The sequence below is a fragment of the Podarcis melisellensis genome, assembly GCF_964234715.1.
Source record: "Podarcis melisellensis genome assembly, chromosome: Z".
Lineage (NCBI taxonomy): Eukaryota > Metazoa > Chordata > Lepidosauria > Squamata > Lacertidae > Podarcis > Podarcis melisellensis.
In genome coordinates, this window is record NC_138547.1 from 45996813 (window position 1) to 46017924 (window position 21112).

At 41.5% G+C, this 21112-nt stretch overlaps 1 protein-coding gene across 2 annotated transcripts; it reads right to left on the reverse strand.

Moving 5' to 3' along the window:
• Window positions 1–4224: 4224 nt before the first annotated feature.
• HTATSF1 (HIV-1 Tat specific factor 1) lies at window positions 4225–17756 on the reverse strand. Of its 2 annotated transcripts, XM_081897063.1 has the most exons (9): window positions 17462–17756; window positions 12216–12420; window positions 11763–11810; window positions 10064–10218; window positions 9652–9815; window positions 8742–8841; window positions 7520–7609; window positions 6689–6826; window positions 4225–5754 (listed from the first exon to the last, which is right to left on the reverse strand). In XM_081897063.1, the coding sequence occupies exons 1-9, from the start codon at window positions 17630–17632 to the stop codon at window positions 5470–5472; spliced, it is 1356 nt and encodes a 451-aa protein (XP_081753189.1). In that variant the 5' UTR covers window positions 17633–17756; the 3' UTR covers window positions 4225–5469. The 2 variants fall into 2 exon arrangements, with proteins under 2 accessions (XP_081753189.1, XP_081753190.1); XM_081897064.1 differs by lacking the exon at window positions 11763–11810 and having other exon boundaries at window positions 17462–17755.
• Between the last annotated feature and the right edge of the window lie 3356 nt (window positions 17757–21112).

Sequence of the window (21112 nt, forward strand, 5' to 3'; positions counted from 1 at the left end):
GGCAATGAGGGCACACAGGCAACCTGAGGAACTGATGCATATATTGATGCATATACTGAGGCATATATAGACTCTGGTATCGTCCGGTGTGCCTGGCCAGGGTAGAAAATGCAGCTCTCTCCCACCCCTGACTGTGCAGATACTGAGTCGCAAAGGCAACCCCTTGTTTCACCCTCTCGGCTCCCTCCCTGCAAATTGACTGCCTCCCTGAACTTGTGCATGGTGCAACATTTAAATCCATCCCTTCCCACTTCACCTCATTCCCAGCTGTAACCAAATTTCAGGCAATGGGTGGGAAACCTTTTCTAGCTGACGGGATACATTCCCTTCAAGGCAAGTGACTGGGGGGGGGGCGCTTGCCTTGTGGGGGCTGGGGGTAGCGGCATAAGCGAAAATGGGCCTTCCAACAAATGTTTAATTCTACCTTTGTGCAGAGGACTGGTTTCAATATCTTCTATCTATCCAGGCCAGCAAGCATTATTAGATCTCAACAACATGTTCCAACCAGGCACAAATGCTCAAGGGAGTTTGCAAAGGAGGGCCGGTGTGAAGTATGGCCTGGCAAGAGCCCTGGGGGCCAGATGAAAAGAGCTGGAGGCCAGCATTTGTCTCCCACTCCAAGCCCTGAGGTGCTCCACCTCTCCCAGCTGTCTAATTAGAGCCTATCAATGCTGCCTGTGTCACGGGAGGGTAGACTTCAGGCTTGTTTGGATCAACTTTATTTTTCACTACAAGAACATCCACCCAAAGCTAGGTTCAAGAGACATGAAGTTAGAATTAAAGGGCAGGTTGCTTCTGGGCACATTCTGAAGCCTGGCCGTTCGTTTTCAGCACCAGAACTGAGCTGAGCTCACACGAAAATGCATTCCTGATTATTGTTTTTCATTTTTACAGCCTAATTAGGTAAGTCAGTTGTTGCTACTTTTGTTAAGACAAGTGAGAGTCAGAAACCCTTGCCATCTACTGCAGGATCTCTGCTCTGAGAGCTTCCCATAGATCCTGCTCTACTTTCCAGGCACTTCTGGCCTACAGTATGTAACCCTTATGTAAGCCTTAACCTGCCACCACTGCCCAGTGCCTTAACAATGGGCAGGCTGCTTCAACCAGAGCTTTTGCCAAGGGCTTTAATCCATACTCATCAGCTGATGATGCCTTGCCTGTGCAATCCTGTTCCCTGAATTAATGGAGGATTAAACCCTAAAGTTATGCCATCTGATTTGCAAGTTGGGTGTGATTTGAGGGAAATGACCTCATGGGCCAAATTGGACCATTGGTGGGGTAAGACTGGCCTGTAGGACAAAAGTTCCCCTCTTCTGCTGTAAGGCATTATGTATACCTAGCGCATGATATCAGTAAATAATACCACCACCTTCTTGGGCGTGTAGAGATAGTCCCTTTCACGCTGCTCTAGGTGGAGTGAGCAGACTGGGTATCTGGGCAGGTTGGCTGATCCTGCCCAGAAGCCCCTCTGCTAGGGTTATACACCTGGTTCTGAGGCTGACCACCCTCAGAGAAGGCCACGGTTAGCCACAGGAGATTTTAGGTTGGAAATACTGCATCAGAATTGCAACGATTTTATTCTGCCCGTTGACCAAACCTGAAACAATGAACGGTTCATTGTAAGGTAAATTTGTGCTATATCGAAAACACACAAACTTGAGTCACAGAATCTGTATTCTCATAACAGGGTAGCCATTTCAATTCCAGAAATATTTTATTTAAAATTAACTATCACACTAGTCAGTTAATAAAGTCTAGTACAACTAAACTTACACAAAAAAATATTTCAATCTGAATGACCTTTCCTTTAAAAAAATTATTTTCAGTTTTTCCTCATTCAAACTTAAATTTAACAATATTTATACAATTGTGGTATTCGCTGAACCCCTGGACTTCCCTCCCCCGCCCCCAGTTTTCCACAGATACACTTTTTAATTTTTACCGCATTTAATTACATATATCCAACTTTAATTAAATCCTTATTTAATCCTTTACCTATTAAAAATTATAAATGCTAAATCAATCCTGCTAATGTCTTTAAATCTTTACATTGTTCCTTAATGTACTCTATAATTTTATACCATTCTTTTTAAAATTTACAATCATCTGGGTGTCTGATCTTCCCAGTGATTTTCGCCATTTCTGCAGTCCATCATCTTCACTCTCCACTCTTCCTTGGTTGGCATTTCCTCTTCATTACATCTCTGGGCAAAAAGCATTCTTGCAGCTGTTGTTGCATACATAAACAGTCTTTTTAAGTCCTCTGGTATTTCTTCTCCTGTAATGCCTATTAAAAAAGCTTTAGGGTCTTTCTTTTACAAATATTATCTTAAATATTTTTTTCAGTTCATTATACAGTATGTAATTTCCCAGAATGCTCTAGCCTTTTTGCACATTCACATGTGGCATAACATGCCTTCATTCTCTTTGCACTTCCAACATATGTTGGTAGTGTTTTCGTACATTTTCGCTGATCTTGTGCGAGTCAAATACCATCGGTACATCATTTTCATATAACTTTCTTTCAATGTACAGCATGCTGTGAACTTCAAATCCTCCCTCCATAATCTTTCCCAGTCAGCAAGTTGCATATTGTACCCTACATCTTTTACCTAATAAATCATTACTGCTTTTACCTCTTCATCTTTAGTTTCCCATTCCAACAGTTTATACATTTTTGACAATAGTTTTTCATTATTTCCCAACAAATCCTTGACAACTCTTTACTGAAACCCAATCCTTTGTCCAGCCTAAACAGATCGTTGGTGGTATTGTAACCAATCTGTTAATAAATGTCTTATATCCTCAATTTTTTTCACCTTTAATTGGTTTCCTACTTTGGTTATCAGTTCTTTGTAAGTTGCCCATTCACCTTCCATGTTTGTTTTTTTAACTGATATTGCTTCCAATGGTGATAACTACCATGGAGTTTTACCTTCTAAAAGATTTTTGTATTTTCCCCATACAGCATAAATTGATTTTCTTACATGATTCAGGAATTCCTTATGTACTTTTGTTTTTCCATACCAAATGTATGCATGCCATCCAAATCTGTTATCATAACCTTCCAGATCTAACATATCAGAATTATTTACCGTTATCCATTAATGTAGCCAGCAGAGGCAGGGTGCCCCTCATAATATAACTTTAAATCTGGCAAGAAAATCCGCCTCTTTCCTTGGCATCCATTAGTAACTTACATTTAATCCTTGGCTTTCCCGCCTGCCAGATAAATTTAGATTATGTCCTTTTGCCATTGTTTGAAGTGTCCTGCTCCGCTATCGGTATAGATTGGAATAAAAATAGCATTCTAGGCAATACATTCATTTTTATTATCAAGATGCTCCCAATTTCCTAAATGCCCCAATCTTTGGGTGTTCCAATCATAATAATAATAATAATAATAATAATAATAATAATAATAATAATAATAATAATAGAGGACTCCCTGGTCCTGAATGGGGTAACTGTGCCCCTGAAGGCCCAGGTGCGCAGCCTGGGAGTCATTTTGGACTCATAGCTGTCCATGGAGGCACAGGTCAGTTCTGTGTCCAGGGCAGCTTTCTACCAGCTCCATCTGGTACGCAGGCTGGGACCCAACTGCCTGCAGACTGTCTCGCCAGAGTGGTGCATGCTCTAGTTATCTCCCGCTTGGACTACTGCAATGCGCTCTATGTGGGGCAACCTTTGAAGGTGACCCAGAAACTACAACTAATCCAGAATGCGGCAGGTAACTGGTGACTGGGAGCGGCCACCAAAACCACATCTTGAAAGACTACATTGGCTACCAGTACGTTTCCGAACACAATTCAAAGTGTTGGTGCTGACCTTTAAAGCCCTAAACCACCTCGGTCCAAAAGGGCCTTCTTGGTAGTGGCGCCTGCCCTGTGGAACGCCCTCCCATCAGATGTCAAAGAAATAAACAACTGCCTGACTTTTAGAAAACATCTGAAGGCAGCTCTGCTTAGGGAAGTTTTTAATGTTTGATGTATTTATCGTGTTTTTAATATTCAATTGGGAGTCGCCCAGAGTGGCTAGGGAAACCCAGCCAGATGGGCGGTCTATAAATAAATGTTGTTGTTGTTCCTGGGTGTACAGATAGTATCTAAAAATAACCCCAACAACACTAGAATGAACACTCATTGTTCATTCAAATTCCTAGTTTTCATATGGAAATGCTTTTTCATCTGTTGGCAGCAAGTTCAAGCAAGCAAACAGTCCAAATGTGATGCAAATTTAATCTCTCTTTAATTTTTTTAAAACATAATCCCATATTCCCAAATACAAAACAGGTATGCTAAACATTAAAAGGAAGACGCCCACTGCTGCTCATTCTCATCACAGAAGTTCATGGTTCCTCAATATGTCTGAATTGAGCTTTAAAACAGTAACAGTTTGGTGGTTTTTAGTGCAGTTGATTTGATAGATCTTGTTAAAAATGATATTGGAAAATAATTTTATATACAACATTTGGAAGCCAGGTACATTTAAAACCAAAACACAAATGTTTGCTAGTTCTGAATGGTTTGCATCTGTAAACAAACATCTGTCTTTTAAAATCTGAGCAACAATTTTGAGAGGGAATCGCAAAACAATTTTGTTTGTAGTCTCCTGTAGTAAAACCAAGTATACCAAAAAACAGGCTCTATATGCTCATCACCCTTGACAAATGCCTGAAACCAAACTACAATTGAACACAGTAAGGTGAAGAAAAGAATCACACTTCCACCACACAAGCTCTCGCTTTGTTTCCAATATGAATTTATCCTCAAAAAATTAAAAACAGAGATCAGTTAGGTTATTTACACATTTTTCCTATTTGTCATCTAATCTCATCAGGATTTAAAATGAATTAAAATGAAAGGGGAACTTCAATAATCTAAAACTTTGCATCCCAGGAGAGTACTTTCAGAACATTTATCTTTATTAATTGTGGGTGATAATTATTTTTTCCACTCCCCAGCTACATGTACAGAGTGCCAATACTGTAATGTATTCTCAGTGATCTGTTATTTTAAAAGTGCATAGTATCAGGAAAGCCAGCTCATCCAAAAAAGTACTGGATCATCCAAAGATTGGGGCATTTAGGAAATTGGGAGAAAAAAAATTAAAAGCATTCATACCTCTGTAATTCTAAAGGTCATTGTGTAGTTAATAGGAACTGCAAGTCTGTACCTGCTTACAGTGATGGACTTTGAACACTGACAAGCAAAGGTATAATGTAAGACAGCTGGTCAGTTCAGCAGGCTCTTGGCAACTTATGGACACATACACACAGCTTGGACAGCAGCAGCAGATGATCATTAAATGCTGCTATTAATGAAACACTTCAAAAACACGCTGATGATATCTTAACAGGGTAATGCATAAATATTCATTTGAATGCTGCCTGCAGTTGCTTCTAAGCACAGCATAACAGAGGTCTAAAGGTTACCCTACATACATGCTTTTACAAATGAGTTAAAGATGTTAGGTCTCTGCTTCCTCGTCACTGCCTGCAACGCTGCTGTCTGTGGATGCTGTGACATCTTCGTTGGTACCCTCGCCATTATCTCCTCTCTCAGCTGCTTCACCCTTTGGGCCGCCCTCAGATGCACTATTATCTTTAGATGGCTGAACTCCTTCTGGGAGCTGGACACCAGTTTCCGAAGAATCTGCGTCAGATGCTGTTTTCGGCATTTCTGTATTTGGATCACCTAAAAACTTCTGCCAACCCTTCAGTCTCTCTTCCCTTTCTCTTGAAGTCTCCTCGACCTGCGATCACATATGAAAGTAAATGTAAATGTTTTGTGCCAAAAAGGGGGTGGGGGAGCCTTTTGCTTGTGACTTAATAATCAAAGCTTCAGAAACCTAACCAAAACCTATGTTAAGTATTACATTTATATTGCAGGAATGCCCCTCAAACCTAAAGTAAATTAACTGCACTAAAAACACACACACATAAAACTCTTATGAACGAACAGTACAAGAAGACTTAAGGCTGCTGAAAGCCTAAGTGGATTTAAGTGTGAGACAGATCTAGGTTTCAATGTCTTCTGTATACAATGCTTTAAATATCAGATCTAAATTCAGGTGAGTATCACATAAAATGTATGACCTATAAGACTGACCAGATTTTTTTAAAAACTCTTATTTATTACATTTATATACCACACTTCATCTCAGGTTCACAGAATAAATATTTGTACCCATCCTAATCTCAGTTTAAGATGTCTTTTTTTGTTATGGGTTAAAAGGGACATGCTTTGCTGCACCACTTCAAAAAGGGGCTCATTCCCGTGGGGGAAGGGAACCTAAATTCTTATTGGAATCATGACTGCAGAGCAAAACTTAAAGTGAGAAAGTACTTTGAAAATATAAAGTACTCAAATTTCCAATTCTCCGTTGTGATTATGAATGCCTGAGATCCAGAGCTTTCACGCTTGGCTTGCCGGCCAGAGGGGATGTGTTGGTTTCTAACCTACAGTAGGATTCCTGAAAGCAGCCTCTATGTAATGCATCTTATTCAAACATAGATTCAAATATCTCTCAAACAGCTAAAAGCCCTGTTTAGGGAAGCTTTTAATGTTTAATAGGTTATTGTATTTTAGTGTTTTGTTGGAAGCCGCCCAGAGTGGCTGGGGAAACCCAGCCAGATGGGCAGGATATAAATAATAAGTTGTTGTTGTTGTTGTTGTTAGAGACACACCTGATAATCTGTTACACCATCCCATGTCTCCACAGAGAGCTGACGTCCACCAAACCATCGCCCATTGAGTGCCTGTTTGCAGACATCTCCTTCTTCTGCTTCTTTAAATGACACAGAAGCAACGCCATCTGGGTGCCTCTATAAAAACAAAAGAGAGCCAGAGGCTATCAAATCCAATCTAGGCCTTTATACGCTTAAACATAATGACAGATTTTAGAAGACTACTGGGACTTCAAGAGCAAGAACACTATAAAAGTACCATGGTACCAGAGAATCACTTCCAGAAAGAAAGAAACTCTGAAAACATTACGAGATTGCTATCATCACACCATATTCCTAAATATCTTAAATATTTGTCAGCCTATATACTTACAATGGCAGTATCAACATCAGAATTCTATAGCTGCTTAAACACATTCTTGTGAGGCACCATCTTCACTGACTATCTGTCTGTTTAGTATGGTGTACTAGACGGAATAATAGATTTTATACCTGGGAGACCTAGAATCCGTTCCCTGTTCAGACACAATGGTGTCTTGGTGATCTTAGTCCACATATCTCAATCTAACCTACCTTGCAGGATAGCTGTGAGGATCAAGAGGAGAGGAAGAAGACAGAGGAATGCCACCCTGAGCTCCTCAGGAGGATGGGGGTTATTTATTAATAAAATGAAGCATTTTAAATCCAAGAAACTTCAAACGTATCTGGCAGTTAATCTAAACTTCTTCTAAAACAGTTTCTCAAAAAAAAAAAGCAAAATATTTAACATTGAATACAATTTAAGTATCTGCTACATACAGCTAATAACTACGATCATGTAAAATTACCTACGTCAAATAGAATGACTTTCTTTACTTGTCCAAACTTTTCACATTCTGTCCGAAGATCTTCTCTTATCTCATTTAGCACTAAAGGATCTTCCTGCAAAAAGATCCAGTTACAAGATTACGTCTTAAAAGCATTTTCCAACATTGCTTCAGAAACAAGAATTTCCACATACTGGCTATACCATCCTGAGACACTAAGCCAATCCTGGCTAAACTGTTTAATGAGTACTATTGAAATTGGGTTTCATATTCATCTGATGCTCAAAGCATAACTCCAAAAAAACACGTCTTCCTTACAGGACAGAATGCTCCTGGTCAACATTAATGGAATCTTAGCAGGGCTGCTGTGTTGCCCATGTGAAAAAGAATAAGTGGTATAAATGAACAAAGTATACATGAAATAAAATACCCTTTTACAATATTTTCTTAGAATTAAAAGAACCACATCTTTCAATTCAGGTAGGTAGCCATGTTGGTCTGACACAGTTGGGGGGGGATTTAAAAATAGTCCAGTAGCACCTTAGAGACCAACTAAGTTTGTTCTAAATATAAGCTTTTGTGTGCATGCACACTTCTTCAGATACCTATCACGTATCTTTTTCACAGCCTTGGACCCTCGTTCCTAGGGGACCGCCTCCCCCGGTATGCCCCATGGAGAGCCTCAAGGTCCATAAATAGCAACACCCTAGTGGTCCCGAGCACTAAGGAAGTTAGATTAGCCTCAGCTAGAGCCAGGGCCTTTTCAACTCTGGCTCCGCCTGGTGGAACACTCTGCCTCATGAGACCAGGGCCCTGCAGGATCTGACTTCTTTCCGCAGGGCCTGTAAGACAGAGTTGTTCCACCTGGCCTTTGGCTTGGAGCCAATTTGATTCCCTCCCCCTCTTTTTTTCTTTTTCCTTTCTCCTCCTGTGATGAGGCTGCATTTTAATATTTTAATGTTTCAATATTTTAATTGCTATATTTTAATCTTGTTTTAAAGTTGTATTCATTCAACTTGTTTTTATTATTGCTTGTTAGCCACCCTGAGCCTGGCCTTGGCTGGGGAGGGCGGGGTATAAATAAAAATTATTATTATTATTTTTATTATTATTATTAGTTGGTCCTAAAAGGCATGCTGCAGTTTCAGTTTAGATTCTTTTCCTAGCATGACTACCTGCACTTGCCATTCCCAGCTTTTGTGCCTTACATTAAAAAAATGGGGTGTGTGTGTGATGTGCTTCCCTACCTCAAAATCGCTTGGGTGGAACATGTTCCTGATAATGATAACACGCTCATGCCGCATTCGAACACTGCCATCTTTCTTCTCCGGTCTCCAATCCAGCAGTCTAATGAAATGAAGCAATAGTAAGGGGTTGGGGCTGATCTCTTCAGTTTCTATAAGAGTTTGTTGGGAAAAAACCATTAAATTTGATATTTCCTAAATCAAGGTCTCAGCACCGGCAGTTATTTCATAACACATAATGAAGCTAGCAACCTGAATCTGAAAAACTATTGGAAAACCACCTGATTTAAGTTTCTGGCAATTTAAAGAAGGCTGCAATCCCATACTCACTTACCTCGGGCTAAGCCCCACTGAACTCAGCACCAGCAGTATATATTTAGTTTGAAGCTAGTCCCTTGTGAAATTTGGAGCAGCTTTTGAGATAAAGGTATCAGGCAGCTGCTGTAAAAAAAACTGTGGTAAAAATGTCACACCACTAGAGTAAGCCCTCAACTTACATGGAGGTTACATTCTGGAGATCGCGCCTAAAGCCAATACCACGTATAGTCAAAACACAATGGATGCAAGGCCAGGTGCAACTGTCAAAGTATTTTTCCCCAGACAGCCACCTCCCTTTTCATTTTTACAATTCTTCTTTCTTTTTTTGCCAAGCATGTATAGCTGCAGGCTTACTCTACTTAATACAAAAATAAGCGTGGACATAGCTTTAAACGACAACACACTCAGTATCAACAAAATATCCTGAAGTTTAGAAATCATAAAAGGTATAACAGCCAACTGCAAGGTGTGCCAGACAGTTTAGAAACTTTGTTTCACTGGTTTAAATGAATGACATATTTTTAGATTTCCGGTTTTAGCCTGTATACTCCCAGTAATGTAAAAGCCAATTTTATTTACAGAAATGACTACACACTTTTGTTGTTGAGACAGCTTCTTCTTGTAGTCCTTGCATTTCTTTTTCTTCTTGCTGGCATCGTACTCCCCCTTTGGTTGAAACTGTGCAACTTCCACATGCAATTTGTAGCCTCTAATTTCATTTTCATCCAATAGTTTTAATGCTAATTCAACAGATTCTCTCTATTATTAAAAACAAAAACAAAAAATTAGATGAGGTAATTCAGACTTAGGTGGAAGGACTCTTACCTTCCACCTAAACAACAAAGTCTGGCTTGTGAAGAGGTAAAGCTTACAAAAAAAATTACCATAATAAGTTACCTTGAAGACCCAGTGACTGCTCAAAATAAAAATAAAATTCAAAGTAACAAAGAGACAAGTGAAAGACTGAAAGCTTCATTGTGAAAGTATAACTGAAGCATACAACTAACCTTTAAGTAGCAGCAGAGCCCATCTCCTTTAAGATTTCCTTCTTTGTCTTTGTAAAGTTTAATTTTAGGCTCCTCTGTTTGTGGATCACGCATAACAATACCACATTTTGACATAACCTGCACAAACTCATCTTTTGTAATGTCTGGTGGCAAACCTGTGGAAATAAATTTAAACAAATGCAAGAAATACACCTGCCAACTTCACAAAATCAATTTTTACAGAAGAATCAAATAGAGGTTTCTAACTCATCACAAGGTTCCTGGTGTTCTTCAATATACCTTTAGTCTTCCCTACTCACACGCTTTCTGGCATTATCTCCTGGCTTTTGGACTTAAGAACACAGTGGAAGATCCCAAAGTATGTGCCATGCAGTGAATTGTTTTAATGAAAGCAGGTATTTCTTGCGGTATTCAGGGAGGTCATGAAGCACAGCTCACTCTCCCTCCCTTTTCCAGAGTTGAAATCTGATGATCCTGACCCAGAGGAGCCTTTCAGAATGAATCCATGGAAAGCATCTGGAACGTCAAACATCAACTCTGCTTTGGCACGTTCAGGAGCAGACAGGACGGGAGCAAAAGTTGCAGGAGGGGGTACTAGGAAGGAAAGGAGTCACAGTCCTCGTGTTTCAGTGCCACAAAAAAGGTTTTATGGACAACTGACGTAAGCTGGAGAACTGCATCAGGGACGCAGAGCTGAAGAGAGACACACTCTGGCTTCTGCTACCCACCAAGAGATCTGGAGCAAGAGAGAGATCAATCTGGTCCCATTCAACAGCTGCTAAAGTACAGCTGTTCCACGCCTAATTTCCTTTTATTTCCCCATTTCATTAACGTATATATTTTTTGCATTTCAACAGAAATATGTCAGATTGTAAGCCTGCAGGCAGCAACTTTCTTAACTTTTAATATCCGTACAGTACTTAGAAAATTATAATCACTTTGCAAGTGTTGAACAACAGAAAGGGGTCATAATTCACATGCTTTGTATGCAGAAGGTCCCAGATTCAATCCCTGGCGTCCCCAGAGAGGGCTGGAAAGGCTCTTCAGAAACCTAGAGGGCCACGGGAAGCATAGGCATTTTTCTGTTGGATGGACCAATGGCCTGACTTGCTATAAGACAGCTTTCTAACTTGGATGGAATGAACTTGCCTAATGGGGATTTGTTAGCAGTTGCAGGTCCCACTTGCCTAAGAGTCAGTAGTATCCACATCACCACTAAATGGACAAAGTGTGGCTCTCAATTATAGTTAAGCAGAAAAACAATGAAGAAGGTAGGAGGCTGACAAAAAATTCACACATTTCAGCATAAATAACTTCTGCGTAATAATTTCTGTTATGTGCTTCTCAAATATAAGCACAGGACCCAGTTTTTAATAGGTTATTTTGTTGTTAGCGTTACCCACCTACAATTTCCCTGGTGGTATTGTTTTGTTTTGTTTTGTTTTATTATTTTATTTTATTTATTTTATTTTATTCCCTATATTCCAGCCAGCTAAACTGTATTAAAATCCTGAATAAAATTCCATCATTTTTGTCTTCTTCAACTTCCAGAAAGGTTTTGCTCCACTGCGAAGCTTTTATGCAATCCAAAGTAAAATAATATATTTTTAAAGTATATTCAGATACATCTGTCTTCCTAACCATAAGGCTTCCCAATGCATCTTCAGCAATCTGCAAATGCCAAGAGCTTTTTTCTTACCTGTCACATATACATTTGTGTTTCTTTGTTCTTCAACATGAAACCATCCTAAGGAGCAGATCATGATTAGATTAGTTATGTTGCAGTTCTAAACCAGCACATGAGACCACAGAAATTCACATGAGACCATAGAGAACTGCTGCCAATCAGAGCTGACACTATTGGGCTAGACAGACAAACAGTCTGACATGGCCTAAGGCAGCTTTCTATATTCACATTTATGCAGCTTTACCAAAGATCACAAATCATTAAAAGTTGCCTGTCATTTGATTCTTTAAAATTTAGACTTTCAGAAGAGATTTAAGTAGTCTTTCTGAATGGTAATGAGATCTTTCAGTATGAAGATGCATGCAACATTGCCACTGAAGCTGTTAAATGCTCAACTCCACAGAAATAGACATTTCTTCTTGAGCAGCAGACTACTTCTAAGTCATGCACAACGGGGCCCCTTGCCTGCATCAGGTTTTCTTTTCTCTCCTCTTTGTTTAAGATCTGTTGCCTGAGATGCTTTTGGATCTGTTGGCTGCTGGATCTTGGTATTCTTTGAATCTTTAGGAGTTTTAGATTCAGTCTTTGTAAGAGATGCAGATGAATTATCTGAACTTTCAGTGGGGAAGCCATAGTTAGCATGATATGTTGCCAGGAAATCTTCAGTAACCTAAAAGAGAATTCAGAGTAGAGATAGATAAGGGATTCTGTCTGAGCTACTAGGTAAAGGTAAAAGTAAAGGACCCTTGGATGGTTAAGTTCTGTCGAATTTGACTATGGTATGCAGCGCTCATCTCCGCTTTCAGGCTGAGGGAGCTGGTGATTGGCTGCAGACAGTTTTTCCAGGTCATGTGGCCAGCATGATTAAACAGCTTCTGGTGCAACAGGACACTGTGACAAGTGTCAGAGCACACGGAAATGCCATTTCCCTTCATGCCACCTATTTATCTACTTGCACTGGCATGCTTTCAAACTGCTAGGTTGGCAGAAGCTGCGACAGAGCAACGGCAGATCACCCTGTTATGTGGATTCAAACTGTCGACCTTGCAAATGGGAAGCTCAAGAGGTCCAGTGGTTTAGATCACAGCGCCACCTGCTCCCCAGAGCTACTACATGTGATAAATGTACCAATCTAAACATTGAAACAAATCATGATGATCATGTTCTATTTTTTAAATTATGGGGCAGAGGCCCTTCATAAGGAACTGCAAATGACAGTATAGGACAAACATGCATCTTTTATAACAGCCTTCCCCGACATGGTGCTCTCCAGCTGTTTCACACTACAGTTGCCATCAGTCCCAGCCAGCTGGTATACAAGGTATAAGGATGCTGCTATAGGTACATCAGTACAAGTCATTTTGTGAACCACAGCAGCTTTGCATATCTAAGATATTAAGTCCCTAATGATTTATATTTATCCTGAATGAACAACTTTTGACAACCTATTAATAAGCATTCCAGAGGCAGCAAACAGAAAAATATTGAATGTGCTTTATACAGGATGAGTCTTTGAAAAGAGGCCCCATGGAACATGTGTACTCTGTATCCATGGGACCTCTTTTAAAGGGCTTACCCTGTACAATAACAGGTTTTTTTAAAAGTAAGCAACTTCCTTGCATGGAGGCAGCATAAAATAATGTACAGCCAGGATTTCAAAAAACAGCTAGAAAGTCTGGATAAATAAAAAATCTCTTCACCTAGACTACTGCTTGGTGTTAAGAAGGGGAAAGAGCTCTTTACCTTTTTTTTACTATATGTTGTTTTTAACTTTCCAATGTAACAGTGAACTACCCTAAGAAGGGATCTACAGGCCTGTTCACTGTGGCAAGTGTGGACAAGGATGATGAGCTCCCCACCCAACTTTTGGCTGAGCAAAGGAGCACAAGTATAAAGTGAAGAACAGTTTCTCTCCCAAGAAACTGGAAATGGGGAAGGGGGGTGGAAGAGAAATTATGTCTGACCTGTGCAATTCTTTGCAGGTACTTCATCGTATCTGAAACACAATATGACATTGATGCAATGCCATCTTTTTATTCCTTCTAAACTGTTCTTTGTAGCATTTTTTTCACTATAATTTTATCTATTTATAAAACTTATAAGGACAACCCCTTACAAAATTCAAAAGGGTATGGCATTGTTTAATACAGAGGTGCCTAACTTGTTGCCTTCCAGATGCTGCTGGACTCGTGTTCTCCTTATCCCTGAGCACTGGCCATGCTACTTGGTGTTGATGGGAATTAAAATTCAGTTACCATCTGGAAGCCCACAGATTAGCCACCCCTAGCATAATGCAATAGTGTTTCCTTATAGGTTACTTTATCAAATGAACATTATAAAGTATTTCCCCTATTTATTTTCATTTGTTAATGTTGATCTTTTTAGGAGATACTTTAGAGTTACACTATTGTACTCATATTAATACGCATAGTAGGAGAGCCCCAAGAGCTTTACTCACCCGCCTTCCTCTTGGAAAATTCAGGACCGATAAAATCTTCACACAGCACTTCCTTAAAACTATGGAACTCACTTTATGGAACAGGCTTTAAAAGAGGATTTGTGGACAGTAATGCTATCATTATGTCCACTAGCGACAATGGATATACTCTGCCACCACAGTTGGGAGGCAGCAAGGCTTCTCAATACCCAGTTGATGGAAACCACAGTAGGAGATGAGAGGGCTGCTGTGCTGGGGCCCCACTTGAGGGTTTCCCACTGGGGCATCCGGTTGGGCACTGTGGGAACAGGATGCTGGATTTATAAGGGTCATTGGCCTGATGCAGCAGGTTCTTCTTATATTCCTATTCCTTTCCTATTATTATTATTATTATTATTATTATTATTATTATTATTATTATTATTACTTTCTTCTTTACAAATTTCACTGAAAATTCTAAAATCAATTACGAAACACAAAGTGTTGTCTTCAAAGACAAATGCATGTACAGTCAGATGGGTGGGATACAAATAATAAAATTATTATTATTAGCTACATGGCATCAAAACAAACTTTGAAAATATTTTACATCACTGATTCAGCTCGCATCCACAGGGCACATGTCAATCTAAAACATTAAGATAATTCTCCACAGTGGCTGCCGTGGCAACAAAGCTGTGAGGGAAATTACTGTACTGCTGTCAATAGATTGCAAATCAAGACCTTTTTGAAATAGTGTTTTTCTTCTTCAAAGTAAGCTTTATAATCCACATACTAAAAAACAAAACAGACAAAGGCCACTCCAAAGTAAATTTGCATATAAACATTAATTAACTCTGCCAATGTGGGGACCAGGCATACATGGAATTTTTCCACATGAAATAAGAGTAAAAGACATAGATCTCCAATTTGATTTCCTGGGAGGGAGGAATTGCTGCACTGCAAAACACACCAGAGCAAAAACTACCAGTCCAATTCAGAGAATATTAAGAACACCCCCAAAGCAAATAGCTTGGCTAACATTAACACCAATTATTTGTATTATGATTATGATTCCTTAACTGTACCCTAGCTCTAAGTGGACCTGGGGCTGCGGGGGGTGGGCTTTGGCTCTGCAGATGTTGCTGGGCTGTTTATTTTATTTGTTTATTAAATTTATATACTGCCCTATACCCAGAGGTCTCAGGGCAGTTCACAGAAAAGATTACAATATATAAAATCAAAATAAACAATGACCCAATAACACCCCCCCCAAAAAAGAGCCACATTTTAAAAGAGTACAGGATGTCGGATGTCAATCCGCTCAATGAAAGGTTAAAAAGGAACATTTTTGCCTGGCACCTAAAGGTGTATAATGAAAGTGCCAGGCGAACTTCCCTGGGGAAAGCATTCCACAGACAGGGAGTCACTGCAGAAAAGGCCCCATTCTACTCCTTCCACCCTCCAGTCCTCTCAAAGAGGAGGCACACGAAGGAGGGCCTCAGAAGATGATCTGAGAGTCTGGGTAGGTTCATATGGAAGAGGTGGTCCTTGAGGTATTGTGGTCCTGAACTGTTTAAAGCTTTATAGGTCAAAACCAACACTTTGTATTGGGCCTGGAAACTAATTGGTAGCCAGTGCAATCGGACCAGGATTGGTGTAATATGTTCAAACTGTCTTGCTCTGAGCAACCTGGCTGCTGAATTCTGCACTAGATGAAGTTTCTGAGGCAGCCCTACGTATAACACATTGCAATAATCTAACCTTGAAGTTACCAGAGCATAGACAACAGCTGAAGCTGATGGAAGGCACTCTGGACCACTGAGGCCACCTGAGCCTCCAGCAACATCAAAGGATGAAAGAGTACCCCCAAGCTGCGAATCTGCTCCTTGAGAGGAAGTGTAACCCCATCAATAGCAGGCGATGTCCCAGTCATGTGGTCTGGGGAACCACCCACTAACAGTGCCTTAGTCTTATCTAGATTGAGCTTTAGTTTGTTGGCTCTCATCCAATCCATTACCAAGGCAAGACACTGGTCCAGCACTTCCACTGCCTCACCTGCAGATGTAAAGGAGAAATAGAGCCGAGTGTCATCAGCATACTGCTGACAAAAAAATACTCCAAACCTCTGGATAACCCCACCCAGTGGTTTCATGCAGATGTTAAACAACATGGAGGTTAGGATTGAGCTCTGTGGAACGCCACACTGAAGGTTCCACGGGGTTGAAAAGCATTCCCCAAGTAGCACCCTCTGGGAACGGCCATCCAAGTAGGATTAGAACCACCACAAAGTGGTGCCACTCACCCCTAGTTTGGAGAGTCGCTCCAGAAGGATACCATGGTCAATGGTATCAAAAGCCGCTGAGAGGTCGAAAACAATTAACAGGGACATGTATCCCTTCTCTCTCTCTTGATAGAAATCATACAGGGTGACCAAAGCAGTTTCTGTGCCAAAACCAGGCCTAAACCCCGATTGAAATTGATCCAGAAAAATCAGTTTCTTCCAAAAGCGCCTAGATCTGGTCCGTGACTACTCACCCTAGAACTTTGCCCAGGAAAGGAAGGTTAGCAACTGGCCAATAGTTAGTTAGGTTTTCTGAATTCAGGGAAGGTTTCTTAAGGAGTGGTTTTACCACTGCTTCTTTCAAACAGGCAGGGACCACCCCCTCTCTTAAAGAGGCATTGATCACCACCCTGGCCCAGCTGTTCCCTCCCTGCTGGTTTTTATCAGCCAAGAGGGGCAAGGGTCTAGACTCCAGAGTGTAAGTTGTTGCCCTGACTGACCAGCGCACCTTGTCCACATCCTCAAGCCAACTGAAACTCATCCAACAACACCAGGACTAGACTGTGCTCTGGACACCCCATGAGATACATCTACTGTAACAGCAGAGTCAAAGTCTTGGTGGATGCAAGCAATTTTATGCTCAAAGTGTTTTCCAAACAAGTCACAGCGAGCTACCATTGGTTCCATCACCTCCTTTGGGCCAGCCTGGAAAAGGCCCCATCCAAAGCCGGGCCACCAATGTTACTATTATTATTACCATGATCATTATTAACCTGCACTCAGAACATTGTAGCCACTGTATAAATAGCAGCAACAAACGAGAGCAAGGCTAAGCCATACTTTGCTCCGGTTCTTGCTTTTATATTATGTATTTTGTGTTTTTGTGCTGTGAACCGCCTTGAGATCTTTGGATGAAAGTCGGCATACAAACGTAATGAAATTAGAAGCAAAGAAACAGCGGCGGCGTCTTTCCCTGTCCGTGCCATGACGGGAGCAGGCCCCGCCCCTCACCTTCGGGAACCAGGCCCTCTTGTCGCGATCCCACTCGTACTGCGTCCCGTCCGCCGGGTCCGTGTACGTGAAAGGGTCCTCGCCCCCTTCCTCATCCTTCTTGCCATACAGCTCCTGAAGCCGCAGCTGCTGGTAGAACTCCTCGTTCCGATCCGAGCCGCCAATACTCATGTTGTTGCCGGAGCCCAGGCTGACGAGGTAGAAAACGCGCCTCACAGACTAGGCCGCGCCTCAGATGCCGCCACCGCCTCCTACTCGGGAGCCGCCGGACTGCACGAAGCCGTTCAGGGCGCCTGCGCGCGGTCTCGCACCACGGCTGCTCTTGCGCAGGCGCGGCCCCGCCCCGCTCCACATGCGACGCTAGTCCTGTCACATCTCCACTCACGCCCCGCCTCACAACCGCCGGTTATGGAAGAAGCGAACGGCGCGTGCGCAGGAAATGACCGTTACCCCCTCCCCCCCGCACACACCTCATTCTCCGTCTGTACGCGCACATAAATATTATCCACCTCAGCCCTTTTATTTATTTGTTTATCAGATCCGGTTGATGGTTTTATGATTTTCTACAAAAAGCTGAGGAACAATTCCTCGCGCGCACACTGAGCAAGAGCGGAAGTCCGCGGGGAGGGGCACAAAGGCGTAGCCACGTGATGTGTATTTTTAAAAGCACCCAATTGAAAAGCAAGATCTGGGAGCCAATGAGAGACACGCCTCATCTTCTGGAGGATGGGGGGACAGATGAGGGAGACACACACACACCAGCCCAGCCCACCCCCCTTTTGAGGAGAGCAAGGCGCACGTGCTCTGGTACCTGATCTGGTACCATCAAGGGATCTCTTCTTTGAAGCTCTTTTTCCAAACCATTGGCTGACGTCAAAACAAAATAAAAATATTCCTTCCATTGGCTGATGGTTGTCTCCGAGCCCCTGATCATCTTGATTGCCCGACTCTGCTTATTTGGACCTGGAAGTAAACCCCACTGAACTCACTGGTGGTTGTTTCCAAGGCAATGTCCAGGGCTCATGCCGCAAACCAATTTTTATTTCTCTTGGGACAAAGCAGCATTTTTGCTGTGCCTCCCAAAGTATGGTTACCAGATGTCCCCGTTTCCCGGAGACAGTCCCCAGATTTATGAAAATGTCCCTGGACAAAATCCGTCCCCAGAATGTCCCCAGATTTCATTTAATGTCACCGGATTTATATTTTAAGTATTGTAGATTTATTAGTAGGGATTGAATGTTGCGTGATTGGTTCAACGGCACAAGACACATCATATGGGGACCTCTGGTGAAGCAAAATGGCGGGCACCATGGCAACGAGCAGCTCTTGAAGCCAGCCAGAACCAACTGCACTACCAGACCCCACTTGATGAATTTCGGTGGGAGGTATGGTAGACTTGGGCTCCCCTTTTTCAGCAGACAGCACTTTCCCTCAGACCTTGTGGGGGGCCAGACTATATTTTGGGGGAAAAGAAGAAAAGAATGAATTCCTATGCCCCACAAATAACCGAGAGATGCATTTTAAATAAAAGGACACATTCTGCTCATGCAAAAACACGCTGATTCCCAGACCATCTGCAGGCCAGCTTTAGAAGGTGATTGGGCCGGATCTGGCACCCAGGCCTTAGGTTGCCTACCCATGTTCTAGACCCTCCACCCAAAGCACAGTTTCCTGTATACACCAGTGGCAGAGCATATGCCCACACACGCCACATTTCAGGGTAGGAAAGGCATGGGAAACCTGCCACCCACACTCCTCCTGCTCTCCTCACCCGGGTAAGGCCTGACCCAGGGGCAGAGCTGCGCCAGGCACAAGCTGTGCAGCTCCTTGCTCAGAGCCAGGCTCTGATAAAAGAGTCTGCTGTGGGGGAGCCTGTTTGCGTCCCTTCACAAAATTGTGCACGGGGCCACGGACACCCACCCCCCGCCCACGCTACGTATCTGGCATGCACCCATTCGCCCTCTCATGGTAACAGCTTTCAAAGTGGTTTGGGATCCGCAACTGTTAAACTCTGCCCTTTATTCAAACTGAAAACACACACCAAACTTTATAGATACAGGGTTATTCAGAGTTTGGTTAAGTGTTCCTCAGCTATGATCAAAACCTGTGAGTGATAACTTGCTTGCTTGGAAGCAAAAGGGTATTTAGAGCCAAGCATATGTGACCTAGGGATGTGGATGCAAGTCATCCATTTAAGCTCCTAAATTGGCAATGCTTTTCAAAAACGCCAGGGATGGACAAATTAGCACAAACTGTACCACAAATATACATACATACATACATACAAACATACATACAGCAATTGCATTGTTTGGCAAAATTGGACTTTTATTTATTTTTTATTCAAAATTATAACAAGACATATTACCCAAAAACATATCATCCTTATTCACCCCCCCCCATTTTCCCTCCCCCTCCCCCTCCCACACGGAACCCACCCCCAGACTTCCCTCAGTTCCAGTCTTTGGTTTCTCTAATAATGCTGTTTTCTGCATGTTACAAAGTTGTATAGATCCTCAAACTGTTTAGCTTATTATTATCAATAAAAAAATTGTGAATGTTTATTCAAAACCTGCCAAGGTGTCCAGTTCACTTTGTTGGGTCTTCAGATACTTTGTAAAAGGTTCCCATTCATCCTTAAAGTCACAGTTATCCTTGTCCCGTAGCTTATATGTCAGTTTTGCCAGTTCTGCATAGTCCATCAATTTTTCTTGTCATGATTCTTTAGTTGGGGTTTCTTCAGTCTTCCATTCTTGTGCTAACAGAACTCTCGCGGCCGTTGTCGCATACATGAAGATGTTTTTCAACTTTTTTGGCAGGTCTTTCTCTACAATCCCCAACAAAAATGCCTCAGGTTTTTTAACAAATGTTAAATGGAACATTTTCTTCAATTCGTTGTATATCATTTCCCAAAATGTTTTAATTGCCTTACAATCCCACCACATATGATAATATGTTCCCTCCTTTTCCTTACACTTCCAACATATATTTGAACTAGTTTTGTACATTTTCCCTAACTGCACTGGTGTTGTGTACCATCTGTACATCATCTTCATGTAATTCTCCTTCAATAAGGAACAATCTGTAAATTTTAAGTCAGTTTTCCATAATTTAACCCAATCTTCCATCATAATGTTGTGACCTACATCTTGTGCCCATTTAATCATAACTGATTTTACCTCTTCATCTTTTGTCTCCCATTCTAATAGTATGCTGTATGCGGCCTTCAGTAATTTCACTTTCCCTTCAATCACTTCTGTTTGAAACCTAGATCTAGTATAACTAAATCCTTTCTTGCTGTCTTCTTTATGTGTTTCATATAGTTGTCGATAATAATAATTATTTATTATTTATACCCCGCCCATCTGGCTGGGCTTCCCCAGCCACTCTGGGCGGCTTCCAATAAAAAATGTGAAAATACTCTAATACATAATGCAACCAACTCTGAAAGTGGTCTTTGATCTCATCATAATCTCTTAATTTCCATTTTCCATCATGTTCCTTTAATAAATCAGCATATGTGAGCCATTTTCCTTTCTTTCCAAGTGGTTTGAGCAGTAATGCTTCATGTGGTGAGAGCCACATTGGACTTTTAGAAGGCCAAATTGGACTTTTAGAAGGAGTGCTTGTATGAACAAAAAACAACTCTCG

Bases quoted from the DNA above. Each gene is read 5' to 3' on its own strand.
- HTATSF1 (XM_081897063.1), bottom strand. From the start codon at position 17,632: ATGAGTATTGGCGGCTCGGATCGGAACGAGGAGTTCTACCAGCAGCTG. The intron at 8,842-9,651 runs GTGTGTAGTCAT...TCATTTCATTAG, and splicing joins AAGCTGTCTCAACAACAAAA to ACTGCTGGATTGGAGACCGG. The intron at 5,755-6,688 runs GTGTGTCTCTAA...ATGTGATCGCAG, and splicing joins ATGGTGTAACAGATTATCAG to GTCGAGGAGACTTCAAGAGA.